The following is a 14298-nucleotide window of genomic DNA, read 5'->3' on the forward strand; positions in this document are numbered from 1 at the left end:
ACTTATTAAACAATGACACTGCATTTTCGTCAAATTTAATAAAAGTATTAGCATGTGTTTTTACCATGGTAAGCTGCCCAGTGAACAGGTGTGTAGCCAGTGTAGTCCAGCAGAGAGTCAAGTGGGTCTGAGACAGATGCTGCCTCCAGTAAGCGCCGCAGTAACCCTGCATGACCACAAGAGGCTGCCAAATGCAAAGGACTTCTACCATGAATGTCCCTGCACAGGACGAAAGCTCCATGAACCAGAAGAGCCAAGACACACTCTTCACTACCAATTACTGCCTAAAAGAGAAATAATTAAAGAGAAATTTAGCCATTTATTTTACAAGTATTGCTGATATTGAGTTCACATATTACTAGTGTAATCCGCTTCTGGGATCCTTTGATCGGAGTATAATTATATGCTTGTACTAAAAGAGACCCGGGTAGGGTTGCACCAGCTGTGCATAAGGAATCACTTAAGATGGAATTTAAAGTTCAAAATAAGGGCTTAGTAAATACTGTACTAGTTAGTTTGTCACCAAGCCTGTGCTTAATTTAGTTGTAACATCAGTTCTTAAGTGAAGACTCAAGCCTTAGCTAGTAGATTTATCATATGATAAAGACATGCTTGGTTGCATAATATAACGTTAACCTTTATTGATCCAATAAGCAGCCTTCAACCTCTTTTATTTTTTAAACAAGTATTAAAAGTTAATTTCAGTGTTGTCTGTTGTGGTTGATATAAAAACAATTTGTGTCTCTGTCAATGGCAAAAGTTACATATCCATTTAAATGAAATATGTAAATATATAATAAATAGTATATTCAAATATTTGAATAACAATATTCAGAAACTGTTTTTAAAATTAAAAAGGGGCAATAATTAAATACAACAGATTGGAAAAACTTGAGACCCAACGCAGGAGGTAGTTTCGCTAACTTTTATTACAAACTAAAAACACAAACAAAAACTCACAAGGGAGATAAACAAGAACAGAGAATTGAAAACTAAAAGAAACAAACTAAAACCAAGCAAGCAAAACAGGGAAACAGACCAACAGGAACTAATACAAAATAATCCGACACAAGGATGAACACAAGAAGAGTTTAAATAAGCAGACTAACGAGGGAGAACAGGTGAAACAGATAACAAGTTAACAAGGCAAACAAGAGGGTGGGGTATAACTCAAGACAGAAAAGAACGTGGCAATGAGGAAACCAAACATATCCACGCACTAACACATAACCTACACAGGCCATTGACACGTCAGCAGACAATGACAGGACAAGAGAATACATGACAATGCCATGCATTCTCACACAAACACCAGACTAGACAGAGTGCCCACTGCAAAGTAAACAAACAATGCAATGCACACCCAGCCACAAAATAAGACACGAAATGTGTCAGAGTTCGACCACCTGATAATAAACATTACCAATAGAAGTGGCTGAACCCTGACACAACATAGAACAAGGCAAGACAAACAGAGACAGCACTTGACAAGTCGAGGAGATGGCCACGATCCCGCCACGACATGAAAAACCAAGACCAATGTTGCAGGACCATGACAAAACTGACATTTCTTCATTGTAGTACTATCCTATATATTTTGTATGTTTAAACTTGGCATGCAGTGACACCACACAACATGGAAAGTGCACAGTTTAGATCGGTTTCAGGCTGAAGAGACGCTAAGTAGTACATTTTTCACATAATGTTCTTTCTCTTAAACGTCAACAAATTTAAAAGTCAAAATCATCATATATGTCTAAAAGATCCAAGTCTTGTCATGCAAAACGTTAAATATTGATGACATTCAATCAGTTTGATTTTCTATTCCAATCGTTTCTTCTGGTCTGAGGCTTCCGTAAATATTTAGGTGAAACGTTATCCTAAGTATAAGCTGAGTTTAATGGTGCAATGCTTAAATATTTAGTAGTGCATACACTGTAACTTAGTGCCCATTTATGCTAGAAATATTCTAAGTTGCAACTTAGGCATGGCTGGTGCAACAGGTATAGACTACAATGCATCTGAACAAACATCACATTTCGCTCTTTAGGAACTCCTGATTGACAGTATATTGATTATCTAATTTGGTGACTAAACAAAGTAACACCCAATGGCAAGTAACATTTTAGGAACTAGTGGCAAATTTACACAATACAGACATTCATATTCTGAACCATAGAACACGGTATATGATAGTAGGCAAAGCAGATCCTCACCACTTACAAATGATCTTTCAGCAAAATTCTTTCAGCTGTCAACACAGAAAATAAAATGTCTTGTAAAGCTAAATCTATTTACAGAGGTATCCTGGCTCTATTTTTGTCTTCAGTCCAGTCAGTTGAGGCCACATTTGACTTGTGTAACCGTCCTCTCTATAGGAGGTGTGCTCTGACTTTCTGCCATGCTGAAAAGAGCAGCATATGCTGTTGTGGATCCCCACCTTACCTTCACCAGCAAGACTTTTCTTGGTAAACCATCTTCACCATATACACCACACTGGTCAACCAACTTTACAAAATAAAAGCTTTGCTGGTGCACAGTGCCAAACCAACATAAACCAAACTGGAATGGCATGAAAATTAATGCTGGTCTAAGCTGTAAATTCAGTAGGGTGGATAATAAAGTGTGAGGACATACTCACCTACCCCAAGACCAAAACAAGCATTTCCTATAAATCTTAATAAATAAATCTTAAGATCTTTGCCACATATATGCAAATTATGTCATAAATCTGATGACATTATTTCATAAGAAACATGGCAATGACAAGTTTAATATATGTACAAATAATCTATATAAATTTCATATCACTCTTTGTGCATTTCAGTATTTTAGCGAATACATGTGTAAAGTATCACATATCACTATCGCGCTGTTCATTCAAGTAAAGTAATCTGCTTTTTTCTAGTGAAGTACATTTATAAAAAACAGTTGATGCATAACACATAGAGTGCTAAAGCTGTGCTTCAAAGGGAGTCTTTGGCAGCAAAGATCGATGATCATTGGACGAGAGGCTCTAAACACGTCACTTTTGACTCCACCTTATTTTCCAATGTGAAAGTAAGCAAGTGTTTGCATTTCAGGAAAGTATAAGAAAGTTCCATTGTCACTGGACACAATGTGAATAACTAGGAGAATAATACCAGAATTTACATATATGGGCTCATAAACGATCACACAACCACAGGATGTACAACAGAATAATATGCTTATTCAGTACCATAAATAACGACAGCATTTAAAGTAAAAAAGTGGATTATTCACTTGTCACTGTGTTGTATTAAAGAGACAACAATAAAATCATTTTATAGAGTGCGTAATGATGTTTTATGTTTCCATGTAAACCCATTTTAGCCATGACAACTATTGGAATCATTTAGCATGTTGATGTGGGTATGACATATTGATAGGATATTGGTCTTGGCGGACTAGATCTGCTATGCTGTGGCAGAGCAATCCTGAGACTTGCTACTGTTAGAAAATACACAGACATACTAAGTTAAGCATGTTGACATGCTGCTGCTGCACACAATTAGACAAAACACAAGACATGCTGCATCAAGTATGTAGGACATGCTGCTGCACAAATAGACATTCAAACAAACCCCCTGTAGCAAATCTAGACAGGTGCAGCTGGGGTGGAGAAGGGTTTCAGAGAAACCACTATCGCAGTGTGCTGCAGTGAAAACTGCTTTTCTGAAAAACTGAGCAATTTAAATGTTAGACAAAGAGAAACACGCAAGTTGATTAGCTATCCGATTACAAGCCAAAGGACCAATCAGCTTACACCATGCGAGCCGATTGGCTGAACATGTCACATGTAAACCAACTGGCTAACAGATAACAATTTCAAAGAACATTTCATGTTGTGCCACAGAGTTTCCTGGCTGAACTTTGATCATTTCAGCCTGACAACTCTCTGAAAGATTTAGCATATTAATGTAGGTATGACATTTTGATAGGATACTGGCCTTGGTGGATGAGATGCCAGCTAGGTGTGCCTTTGCTAAATTTCTATGTGTGTCTGGGCCTGTTGGCAAATGTCTTAAACAGCTAGTGACCTGACTCATAATGTGTACCTGGACCAGGAAAGCCCAGAGCTTATTTAACTAGTTACTTAAACCAATTATGTGTGAATTTATTTAATCTAATGATGAAAGATAGTGATGCACGCCAGGCCAGATTTGGCTAAGGCTTACGTTGTCAAAGACGCACTTCTATGTGTCAGGTTCTGTCTTTGACATGTGTACTGATTTATGGTGTGCGATAGTCATTAAACTAAGATTGGTTCTAAACGCAACTCATCTCAGCATTGCTGCAAACCACATGACAATGACATATTGCCAGCCTACAATATAACGCAGCATAATTTTGTATTTTTGTATAACTGAAATAGCTGGAGGAGGCTTATACCAGAAGCGGTCCACATTCAGGTTATAAAATGGCAGCGTCCTACTTACATTGAAAAATGAGGTAGATATGGGAGCTTCATGAGCACTGTTTGCACTGGACAAAAACATCTGACTGCCTATTGGACACTAGGTTTTCAATCAATGTATTTTTGTCCTGCCTGAAAGCCTGGCTTCCCCACTTTTAAAAAGCATTGACCGCCACTGGAGAGAAGCTATGTTAAACAGGGTTCAGGTCTGGGCTTTGTGCAGGCAGGTAAATTTCTTCCATACCAGAATAATTTCTTTTTCATCCTCACTTTGTGCACATGTGCATTGTTATGCTGAAACCGTCATTCTGGAACAAAACTGGAAGCAGAGAATTCTCTAGACTGCCATTGTATGTAGTAGCTTTAAGATTTATCTTCACTGGTATAAAGGGGTCTATCCAAACCCGTTTATTAGAAGGGAGTGCCCATAATCTTGTGGCCAAGTAGTGTACATACATACATACATACATACTGTATACTTACTGCTCGATGTAGTGCAGTGCAGCGTCTTTTGTCTCCAGTGTCTGGATTACTTCCTCTTTCAAGCAGCATGTGGACACAGTCAATGTGACAGCCAAGTGTAGCCAACATCAGTGGAGTCCTACAGGTACCACCAGACTACACTTACAAGAGCAATACTTCAAACAGTACAAAAAGAAAACAGACAAATAGAAATGGGAGAAACAATATAACATATGAATGCTTTACTCTTCTAGATATTCCCAGTACATTTTGATCAAGCATACATTCACTTTGATCTTTGGCACAGCATAGAAGAATACGTTTTATATGAAGACGCAATTTGCTAGTTAGGCTTTATCATATATAGGTTGTATTTGCAGAAGTGAAATTAAATATCTGTGGGGTTTAAGTCCCCATAAAGTTAAAACTGTTTTGTGTCTTGTTTTGTACGTTTTTGAAGCTTTTAGTTCATGTGTTAGCTTTGAGGTAATCTATATGCTAGTGTCCTCTCAATAGTTGACAAAGCACAACTTTTGAAATGGTAAAATTTACAGTCTCTCTCTTTCAGGTTTAAGGACTGAAAACACTGATGACTCTGCACTCACTCATTTTGTACACTAAAATGCTCTTTTTAATGAGAATGTCCTTCTCTCAAATACTACCTATTTTGCTGCTTCTTACAAGTAGCAAATCCTGGCTCATGGCTGTGAATTAAATTAATGTCTAATGGCTATTTAAAAAAGGTTCGAGCCTTTTGATATGTCCTGCCCCTGTTTCAATAGGATATATGGTAACAGGAAAAAAAAAAGTAAAATTTTCAAGGACACCTTAAAAAGGCACACTCTGGTCATAGTCCTGGCCCTTTGTAGTACAAAGATGTAAAAATGTGGTTAGATTTCATGAAGACTGCTATGCCATTATTTGATTATTTTAGATTTACCAACCCCTAAAAGTTGCATAATATACCCTTTACATCGTCGAGCCATAATGGTGCAAAAGTTGTGCACTTGATGCCAAAAAACCAGCACATGGTTAGAAAGACTGAATGTTCAAAGATAACACTGAACACTGAACAGGTCTAGCAAGAAGACAAGTGCCTAATGAATTACAAAGGTGAAGGTGATTATCTTCTGGTGGTGCCACAGTCCAAAATAAATCTCTCTTATGCCTTCTGAACACATCAAAATGAATTGTGGGACCAACTTTAAAAGTTGACTGGGTCCTGAATATATTTTAGTGCTAACAGATTAAAAATTAATTAACCAAGATGTCACACAGCAGGCAATTGTGCTTCTGTGTACTTTTGAACAGTAGCTTTCAGTTGTGGATTTGGGCAGCGTTGCAATTTTAATAATCTTTTAACCATTATATAATCTAATAATGTTTATTTTAATAAAAGTTATTTAAGTTAGCATGTATGATCATGTCAGATATGTAATAGGTTTATGAATACACATCCTCACAATTTAACACACTCCTAAAGCCTGAGAAATGTTGCAAATAAAAATGAAAACTACCATCAGACATGCAATATGTGTCCACATACAGTACATAATAACGTTTGACATATTACATTTTCAGTATGCAAACAGATGATTTAAACTTAACAAGTTACTGCATTTAAAATAAATGCAAATTTTCAAACCCACAAGAAGAACTTTTGGGGCATTTTTAGCTCAATTTGAAAGAAGAGCCAATTGAAAGCAGTCTGGGGTGCCAAAAGAAGCCGGAAGTGCCGCCGCAAAGCATTTGTTAGTAAACAGAAACCACTTCTATATGACAAACATGGTGGTGTTGTATTGATATACCAAATCCAAGGCTGTGGCACAACAGCATTTTACCATTGATAGCTGTATGAGTATTGTACTTATTGTGAACACTTAAACGATTGTCAGAATAGTGAAAGTTATTGCAGCTACATTAAATTGGGAGCATATGTTAACGAATACATTTTAAAGCATACATTAAAAAGAAATTAAATTCTCTGAATTTAGTACAACATTAAAGGTGCACTAAGTAACTATTTTGTTTACATGTAGTTTTTTTAGCACTGGAATTGAAATTATCCTATAAATTATGCTATATTTATTATTATTTTATTTTTATACTAAATTATAAAATTATACTATAAATATATAACACAATTTGTATCTCCTGTGAGTGTACATTGTATTTTAAATAAATTGTAAAAAGTATTAATTTCTTTATGTGTAAAATCTTTTAAAATTAGACCAAGTGAAACTTTAGGACCTGTTCAGTCTAAAGACTATTTGGAATCCCCACCAAACAGCCCTGACAGACACTACTGAGTTTTCAAAGATGTGAATGCATTGTATGATCATGTACAATCCATGTAATTAATGCTGAAATGGCACTTACTGTCCCTGTATGTCCATGAGGTTGATGATGTCAGTTTTTTCAGCTTTTTTCAACAGCATGAGCAGGCAGTCAGTTTGGCCATTGGCTGCTGTGAGAATAAATGTTAAATCTAGTCATGTTGCAACACTGTGATCTACAATTGCTTGTATCAAACCACCCATGGTTTGACAGTCCCACAGCTCCTCAACAATTTAAATAAAGCTCCAAAAATAAACCTTATAAACATAATACATTTTAGTGTTAAAAGATTATGTGACACACATGAAGGTGGTGTTGTATTGAAATGCCAAATCCAAGACAGTGACACCACAGCTTTTTCTTTGTTCAATAAAAGTTTGGAGCTGTAATATTAGCGTGTGGACATTTATCCTCATTTTTTGACCACAGCTTTTTACCCTTGTCAGAAATACTTATTGTTCAAGATGCTGTTCACATCCAAACTATTGTCAGAATTATGCAAGTTACTGCTACAGTATATGTGCACTGATCAAACATGACAAAAATAGCCAAATTTTACAAAATAGATTGTGTGGATGCTGTGGATACAGTTGTTTTTGATCACAGCTGCAGATTAGATTAAGATTTTATTAAATTATAGAGCCACCTTGCATCGTATTAGGACAAAATTAAGCATTTTTGCCCTCAGAATGTTCTGTTTCCCATGTAAACATAGTTTTGTTACATTTTGTTAATTTGCACTCACAATATACAGACCAATAAGTCATTATGGGCCACACCCAAAAACATTTTGAATCATATCTTCTAAACAATATAATGAATAAAATTTGTTAGGAGCATCTCTAGATAACACATACCATATTTCATGCAAATAATACAAACGGCCTGAGATGAGTTTGAAAAATGTATGGTATAGTGGTAGAAATGTTTCTGTAAAACTTTGTATGAAGACCGTATTGATAATGCATTGTAAAGACATTCATGATGTCTCAAAATACATCTTACTGTAACATTCTGGCAGGCTGAAGACAGGAACAGATGGAGACGAAGTAGCTGAAGTGTGAACCCAAGTGCAGATTTATTTACAGTGCTGATATCCAAAACATGAATCCAAAACATGGCAGAGCCATGGAAGACTTGAGGGGCAGAGCCGTGGAAGACTCGAGGGGCAGAGCCATGGAAGACTCGAGGGGCAGAGCCATGGAAGACTCGAAGGGCAGAGCCGTGGAAGACTCGAAGGGCAGAGCTGTGGAAGACTCAAGAGGCAGAGCTGTGGAAAACTCAAGAGGCAGAGCTGTGGAAGACTCATCGATAGCCTTGGGGAACTGAACGGACTTAAGAAACTGGACAGACTCGGGGAACTGGACAGGCTCATCGACAGCCTCTGGGAATTAGACAGGTTTGTCGACAGCCTCTGGAAACTGGACAGGCTCGTTGACGACCACCGTGTTCAGGAGCACTGGCAGCGACTGGGAAATAATCTCTGTGGCCGTGAGCACAGGCAGTGACAGGGGAACGACCTCTGGGGTTGTGAGCACAGGCAGTGACAGGCGAACGACCTCCATGGTGGTGAGCACAGGCAGTGACAGGGGAACGACATCCAGGATTGTGAGCACAGGCAGTGACAGGCGAATGACCTCCATGGTGGTGAGCACAGGCAGTGACAGGGGAACAACCTCCATGGCTGTGAGCACTGGCAGTGACAGGGGAACGACCTCCATGGTTGTGAGCACAGGCAGTGACAGGGGAACGACCTCCATGGTCGTGAGAACAGGCAGTGACAGGGGAACGACCTCCATGGCCGTGTGTGCTGGCAGTGACTTGGGAACGTCCTCCATGGCCGTAAGCACTGGCAGTGACAGGGGAATGACCTCTGTGGGCATGAGCACAGGCAGTGACAGGGCAACGACCTCTGGGGTTGTGAGCACAGGCAGTGACAGGGGAACAACCTCTGTGGCCGTGAGCACTGGCAGTGACAGGGGAATGACCTCCATGGTCGTGAGCACAGGCAGCGACAGGGGAACGACCTCCATGGCCGTGTGCGCTGGCAGTGACAGAGGAATGACCTCCGTGGCCATGAGCACTGGCAGTGACAGGGGAATGACCTCCGTGGCCATGAGCACTGGCAGTGACAGGGGAATGACCTCCGTGGTCATGAGCACTGGCAGTGACAGGGGAATGACCTCCATGGCCATGAGCACTGGCAGTGACAGGGGAACGACCTCCATGGCCGTGTGTGCTGGCAGTGACTTGGGAATGTCATCCATGGCCGTAAGCACTGGCAGTGACAGGGGAATGACCTCTGTGGGCATGAGCACAGGCAGTGATAGGGCAACGACCTCTGGGGTTGTGAGCACAGGCAGTGACAGGCGAAAGACCTCCATGGTGGTGAGCACAGGCAGTGACAGGGGAACAACCTCTGTGGCCGTGAGCACTGGCAGTGACAGGGGAATGACCTCCATGGTTGTGAGCACAGGCAGCGACAGGGGAATGACCTCCATGGCCCTGAGCGCTGGCAGCAACTAGGGAACAACCTCCGTGGCCATAAGCGCTGACAGCGACTGGGAAGTAGGAGCCCTTCTCCTCCTCCTCTTCCGAATGGCCGTGAGCACTGCTGTGGGAATGGCTTCCGTGGCCAAGGACGCTGGCACTGGGATGGACGAGGCTTCAGGTGCTGTCTCTGGGACGGACGAGGCTTCAGAAATTGACGGGGAACTCGGGCTTGGCAGACATGACGGGGAACTCAGGCTTGGCGGCCATGATGGGGAACTCAAGCTTGACGGCCATGATGGGGAACTCAGGCTTGGAGGCCATAAAGGGGAACTCAGGCTTGGTGGTTGCTGTAGGAGGAATGCTGATTTCCTCTTCAGCCACTCCCACAGTGAAAGCCGAACCACTCAGGAGCAGGGCAAAGTCAATATATTTTCGCAGAGTCCAATCTATGCCTACTGTTATCGCGTAACACTCAGGTCGAAACTGGGTCTATGCGTAGGTTATAAAACCTTGCAAAGGTATTGGGTGTAGCCCAACCCGCAGCTCCGCATATGTCTGCTAGAGAGACCCCCCTTTCTAGTGCCCAGGAGGACGCAACACCTCTAGTGGAGTGCCCCCGGACTCCCAAGGGGCTCGGCAAGTCCTGAGACTGAAAAAATGCGAGGAAAATGGCATCCTCAATCCATTGGGCTAATCTCTGCTTGGAGACAGCTTTCCCCTCCTGCTGTCTTCCAAAACAGATAAAGAGCTGATCCGAGCATCTAAAGCTCTGCGTGCGCTCCAGATAAATGTGCAGGGCATGAACTTGACAAAGCAACGACAAGGCTGGGTCTTCCTCCTCTGAAGGGAGCGGGGACTCCTTCACCACCTGGTCCCGAGAAGGAGTGGTGGGAACTTTGGGCACGTAACCAGGCCGGGGTCTCAATATCACGTGAGAGTGTGCCGGCCCAAACTCCAGGCATTCGCTGGTAACAGAGAGCGCCTGCAGGTCCCCCACCCTCTTGATGGAAGTGACCGCCACCAGGTGGGCCATCCTCGGACAGGGAGTACCACGGGGGCAGTAAGAGGAGTCTTGGGAGGTGAACAGGTCTACCTGTGCCTCCCTGAATCTTTCCCAAATAAGCTGGACTACATGGGGGTGGAGTCTCCACTCCCCGCGGAGCATTACCTGCCGTGAGAGTGCGTCCGCTGCACGGTTGAGGACGCCCGGAAGGTGAGTGGCTCGCAGAGACTTCAAGGTCTGCTGACTCCAAAGGAGGAGGCGGTGGGCGAGTTCCGACATGCGACACGAGCGTACGCCGCCTTGGCGGTTTATGTATGCTATGGTCGCTGTGTTGTCAGTTCAGACCAACACATGCTTGCCCTGAATCAATGGCCGAAGCCTCCTCAGGGCCAGCAATACCGCCAGCAACTCTAAGCAGTTGATGTGCCACTGGAGTTGGGGACCCGTTCAGAGCCCCAACACTGCTTGCCCGTTGCACACGGTGCCCCAGCCCAAGTTCAAGGTATCTGTCGTGACCACAACGTGCCTTGAGACCTGCTCTAGGGGAACACCTGCCCGTAGAAATGGCAGGTCCAACCAAGGGCTGAAAGTCTGATGGCACTGTGGCGTGCTGGTCATACGCATATGCATATGTGTTGGTCCCAACCGACAACACAGCGACCGTAGAGTACATAAACCGCCAAGGCGGCGTACGCTCGCGTCGCATGTCGCAACTCGCCCGTTGCCTCCTCCTCTGGAGTCAGCAGACCTTGAAGTCTCTGCGAGCCACTCACTTTCCGAGCATCCTCAATTGTACAGCGGACGCACTCTCATGGCAGGTAATGCTCTGCGGGGAGTGGAGACTCCACCCCTACGTGGAAAATCCAGCTGATTTTCCCACCTATGGACTCGGGTCTGTAGCCTCATATGCATCAACCCGAGGGGGAGAACCTCCGCTGAGAATGTTATATGCCCCAGGAGCCTCTGAAATTGATTCAATGGCACCACTACCTTCTGCCTGAAGGTCTTCAGGCAGGTCAGCACTGATTGAGCACGTTCAGTCGTAAGACATGCTTTGAGAGTGACTGAGTCCAACTCCATACCGAGAAAAGAGATGCTCTGCACAGGGGAGAGTTTGCTCTTCTCCCAGTTGACCTGAAGCCCGAGTCGGTCGAGGTGCTGAAGCACAAGGTCCCTGTGTGCACACAATAGATCTCGCGAGTGAGCTAGGATTAGCCAGTCGTCAAGATAATTGAGAATGCGTATGCCCTGCTCCCTCAGCGGGGCCAGGGCAGCCTCTGCGACTTTGGTAAAGACGCGAGGAGACAGGGACAGACCGAAGGGGAGGACCTTGTACTGGTATGCTCGTCCCTCAAAGGCGGACCAAAAAAAGGGTCTCTGTCGAGGATCGATACGTGAAAGTACGCGTCCTTCAGGTCGATGGCCGCAAAACAATCATGATGTCGTACTGATGCCAGGATGCGCTTCTGTGTTAACATCCTGAACAGAAGCCTGTGTAAGGCCTTGTTCAGGGCACGCAGGTCCAAGATTGGGAGTGACCCTCCCCCTTCTTGGGCAAGATAAAATAAGGGCTGTAGAAGCCCTTGCACAACTCGGCTACGGGCTCTATTGCTCCCTTTGCCAGAAGGACGGAGGCACCCTCGCCCTGCACAGTAGTGGAGAGGATGCCACTGAACCGGGGCGGGAATCTGGCAAACTGGATTACGTAGCCGAGGCGAATCGTCCTGATGAGCCACCGCGAGGACAGCGCAGGGGGGATGTGCTGCTCCAGTCAGGAGTAGTTGCCTCATCCCTGGGCGGCCCATGTCAGGACCGCCTTGAAGCCTGTCTGTGGTTCTTGGGGTCGGCTGACAGGCAGGTGGAGCTGACTTCCTGCGGGAGGATCTTATTCTCTGAGGCCGGCGTGCAGGCTCCGATGGTACAGGAGCCGGGGCCGGCACCACAGGGGAACAGCTCTGGCAAGAAGCAGACAGGGTGTGGGACCTTAGTGGCCTGAAGGCGGCCGGGTCATGCCACAGCATGATGTGTTTGATGGGCGATTCAAACTTTGAAAAGACTAATAATAATAAATATAGCTGCAAGCAGCGATGACAGGCCCAAGCACCGTGGGTCAATTTCCACTCTGTGGCTTTCTGAAAACAAAGCATTATGGACACAGCAACAACTCAACATTAATGTAAACTTGGACCCTAAACATACAATGTGTAACAGATATATGCCACCATTCCAGTTTGACTACAACTTCATGTAATTTAATCCATTGCCATAACAACACTATTAAAGCTATCAAGCATCCCTTCAAAATTTTCCATCAGCAGTGTCTAAACAATTTAAGCAATTTGGGTAAATGTAAGAAAACTTTTTCAAAGTCTGTTGTAAGTGCCACACTTCCTGCTGCCAGTTGATGGCGCTATGACCGTGACCCACAATAGCCACATCCATGTGATTAGGCCCCAAGAAAAAACATACAACTCAATTTTGATCTAAATCACACAATGTACGCAGAATATATGAGACACTTCCTATTTGCCTATTTTTGCCATTAATTTTGTGACTCGCCATGGCAACAACATTCAATATTTAAAAATCTGTTCGCAATTTAGCATCTTCGATGTCTTGGCATAATGTTGTCTAAATGTGGTGACAGTCTCATGAATCATCATTCAGAGAATCTATCTATCTATCTATCGATATACATTTTTAATTGTAATTTAAAAATTTTTGCTAAATGATTAATTTAACATTTTTGCTATAATATAATTATTTACTGAAAAAAATATGTAGATCTAAAGATTATATTGCAATGAAATTATTTACCATTTTTATTTATCCATAAACCGGCTTTAAATTAAAATGTAGCTGCAAGCAGTGATACCGGGGCCAAGCTAATTATCGGCACCATGAGCAGCAAAAGAAGCTTTGTGACATGTTTTTGGTTAGAGTCCGATCAACAGTGTATGAGTACAAAGTAAACCTTCAATCATAAAAAAAACAAACATTTATTTTAAAAAATAACTAAAAATAGCTACTTCTTAGAATTTTTGTCCAGTATGTGGAGCTGTTCTGAAACTGCTCAGGTAGTATCTGGGCATGATGGTTATCATGCAGGAAAGTGTTCAATAGTTACAAGCCAAAATAGCCATTTTTCTATCTCCTGACCGGTAGGGGGCAGTGTGCCAAAATGCTGCAGGTAACCTCAGGGCCTAATGGTGATGACACGTACCAAGTTTTGTCCTAATCCCTCAAAGCGTTGCGGAGATACAGCCTCAAGTTCAATTTTGCGAGTTCTTCATCGAATTCGTTGAAGCACCATTTGAAAACGGTATGGTTTATCAAAATTCTGTGAATAACTTTTTGTCATGAGTGCCTCTAGATGATGCAGGTCAATTTTCGTGCAAATCGGACAAACAATCTAGGAGGAGTTCGAAAAAGTACGTTTTCAAAACATTTAAAAATGGCGGACAGGAAGTTTGCTCAATTATGAAATAATAGGTATCATTGTTCTTGGCATGAACCACGGAATCTATCAAGACCAGTCTCATGACAATAAGCAAAAGGAGTCAAT

The 14298-nt window shown here is 42.7% G+C and overlaps 2 protein-coding genes across 6 annotated transcripts in view; both read right to left on the reverse strand.

Annotated features, from left to right (window-relative positions):
• The window catches only part of LOC127428309 (serine/threonine-protein phosphatase 6 regulatory ankyrin repeat subunit C-like), a 135452-nt gene that overhangs the window by 12097 nt on the left and 109057 nt on the right, over positions 1 to 14298 (reverse strand). For all 4 annotated transcript variants that reach the window (XR_007895074.1, XM_051676600.1, XM_051676599.1 and 1 more), the window contains 3 exons: positions 7280 to 7367; positions 4922 to 5039; positions 65 to 284 (listed from right to left, as the gene is read on the reverse strand). Coding sequence is in view for 3 of the 4 variants with exons in the window: in XM_051676600.1 (XP_051532560.1) it covers positions 65 to 284; positions 4922 to 5039; positions 7280 to 7367 (426 nt within the window). In the remaining variant the exon portion in view is untranslated. The remainder of the gene's footprint in view (positions 1 to 64; positions 285 to 4921; positions 5040 to 7279; positions 7368 to 14298) is intronic.
• Positions 7393 to 9799, reverse strand: LOC127428333 (saposin-like protein 11). Of its 2 annotated transcripts, none has more exons than XM_051676655.1 (2): positions 9421 to 9799; positions 7393 to 9381 (listed from the first exon to the last, which is right to left on the reverse strand). In XM_051676655.1, the coding sequence occupies exons 1-2, from the start codon at positions 9736 to 9738 to the stop codon at positions 8629 to 8631; spliced, it is 1071 nt and encodes a 356-aa protein (XP_051532615.1). In that variant the 5' UTR covers positions 9739 to 9799; the 3' UTR covers positions 7393 to 8628. The 2 variants fall into 2 exon arrangements, with proteins under 2 accessions (XP_051532615.1, XP_051532616.1); XM_051676656.1 differs by having other exon boundaries at positions 7393 to 8796; positions 8875 to 9799.

This window comes from Myxocyprinus asiaticus, chromosome 37 (genome assembly GCF_019703515.2).
Source record: "Myxocyprinus asiaticus isolate MX2 ecotype Aquarium Trade chromosome 37, UBuf_Myxa_2, whole genome shotgun sequence".
Lineage (NCBI taxonomy): Eukaryota > Metazoa > Chordata > Actinopteri > Cypriniformes > Catostomidae > Myxocyprinus > Myxocyprinus asiaticus.

Coding starts and splice junctions, on each gene's coding strand:
- LOC127428333 (XM_051676655.1), bottom strand. CDS start 9,738: ATGGAGGTCATTCCCCTGTCGCTGCCTGTGCTCACAACCATGGAGGTC. Junction 9,382..9,420: donor CAGTGCTCATGGCCATGGAG/GTCATTCCCCTG, acceptor ATGACCACGGAG/GTCATTCCCCTGTCACTGCC.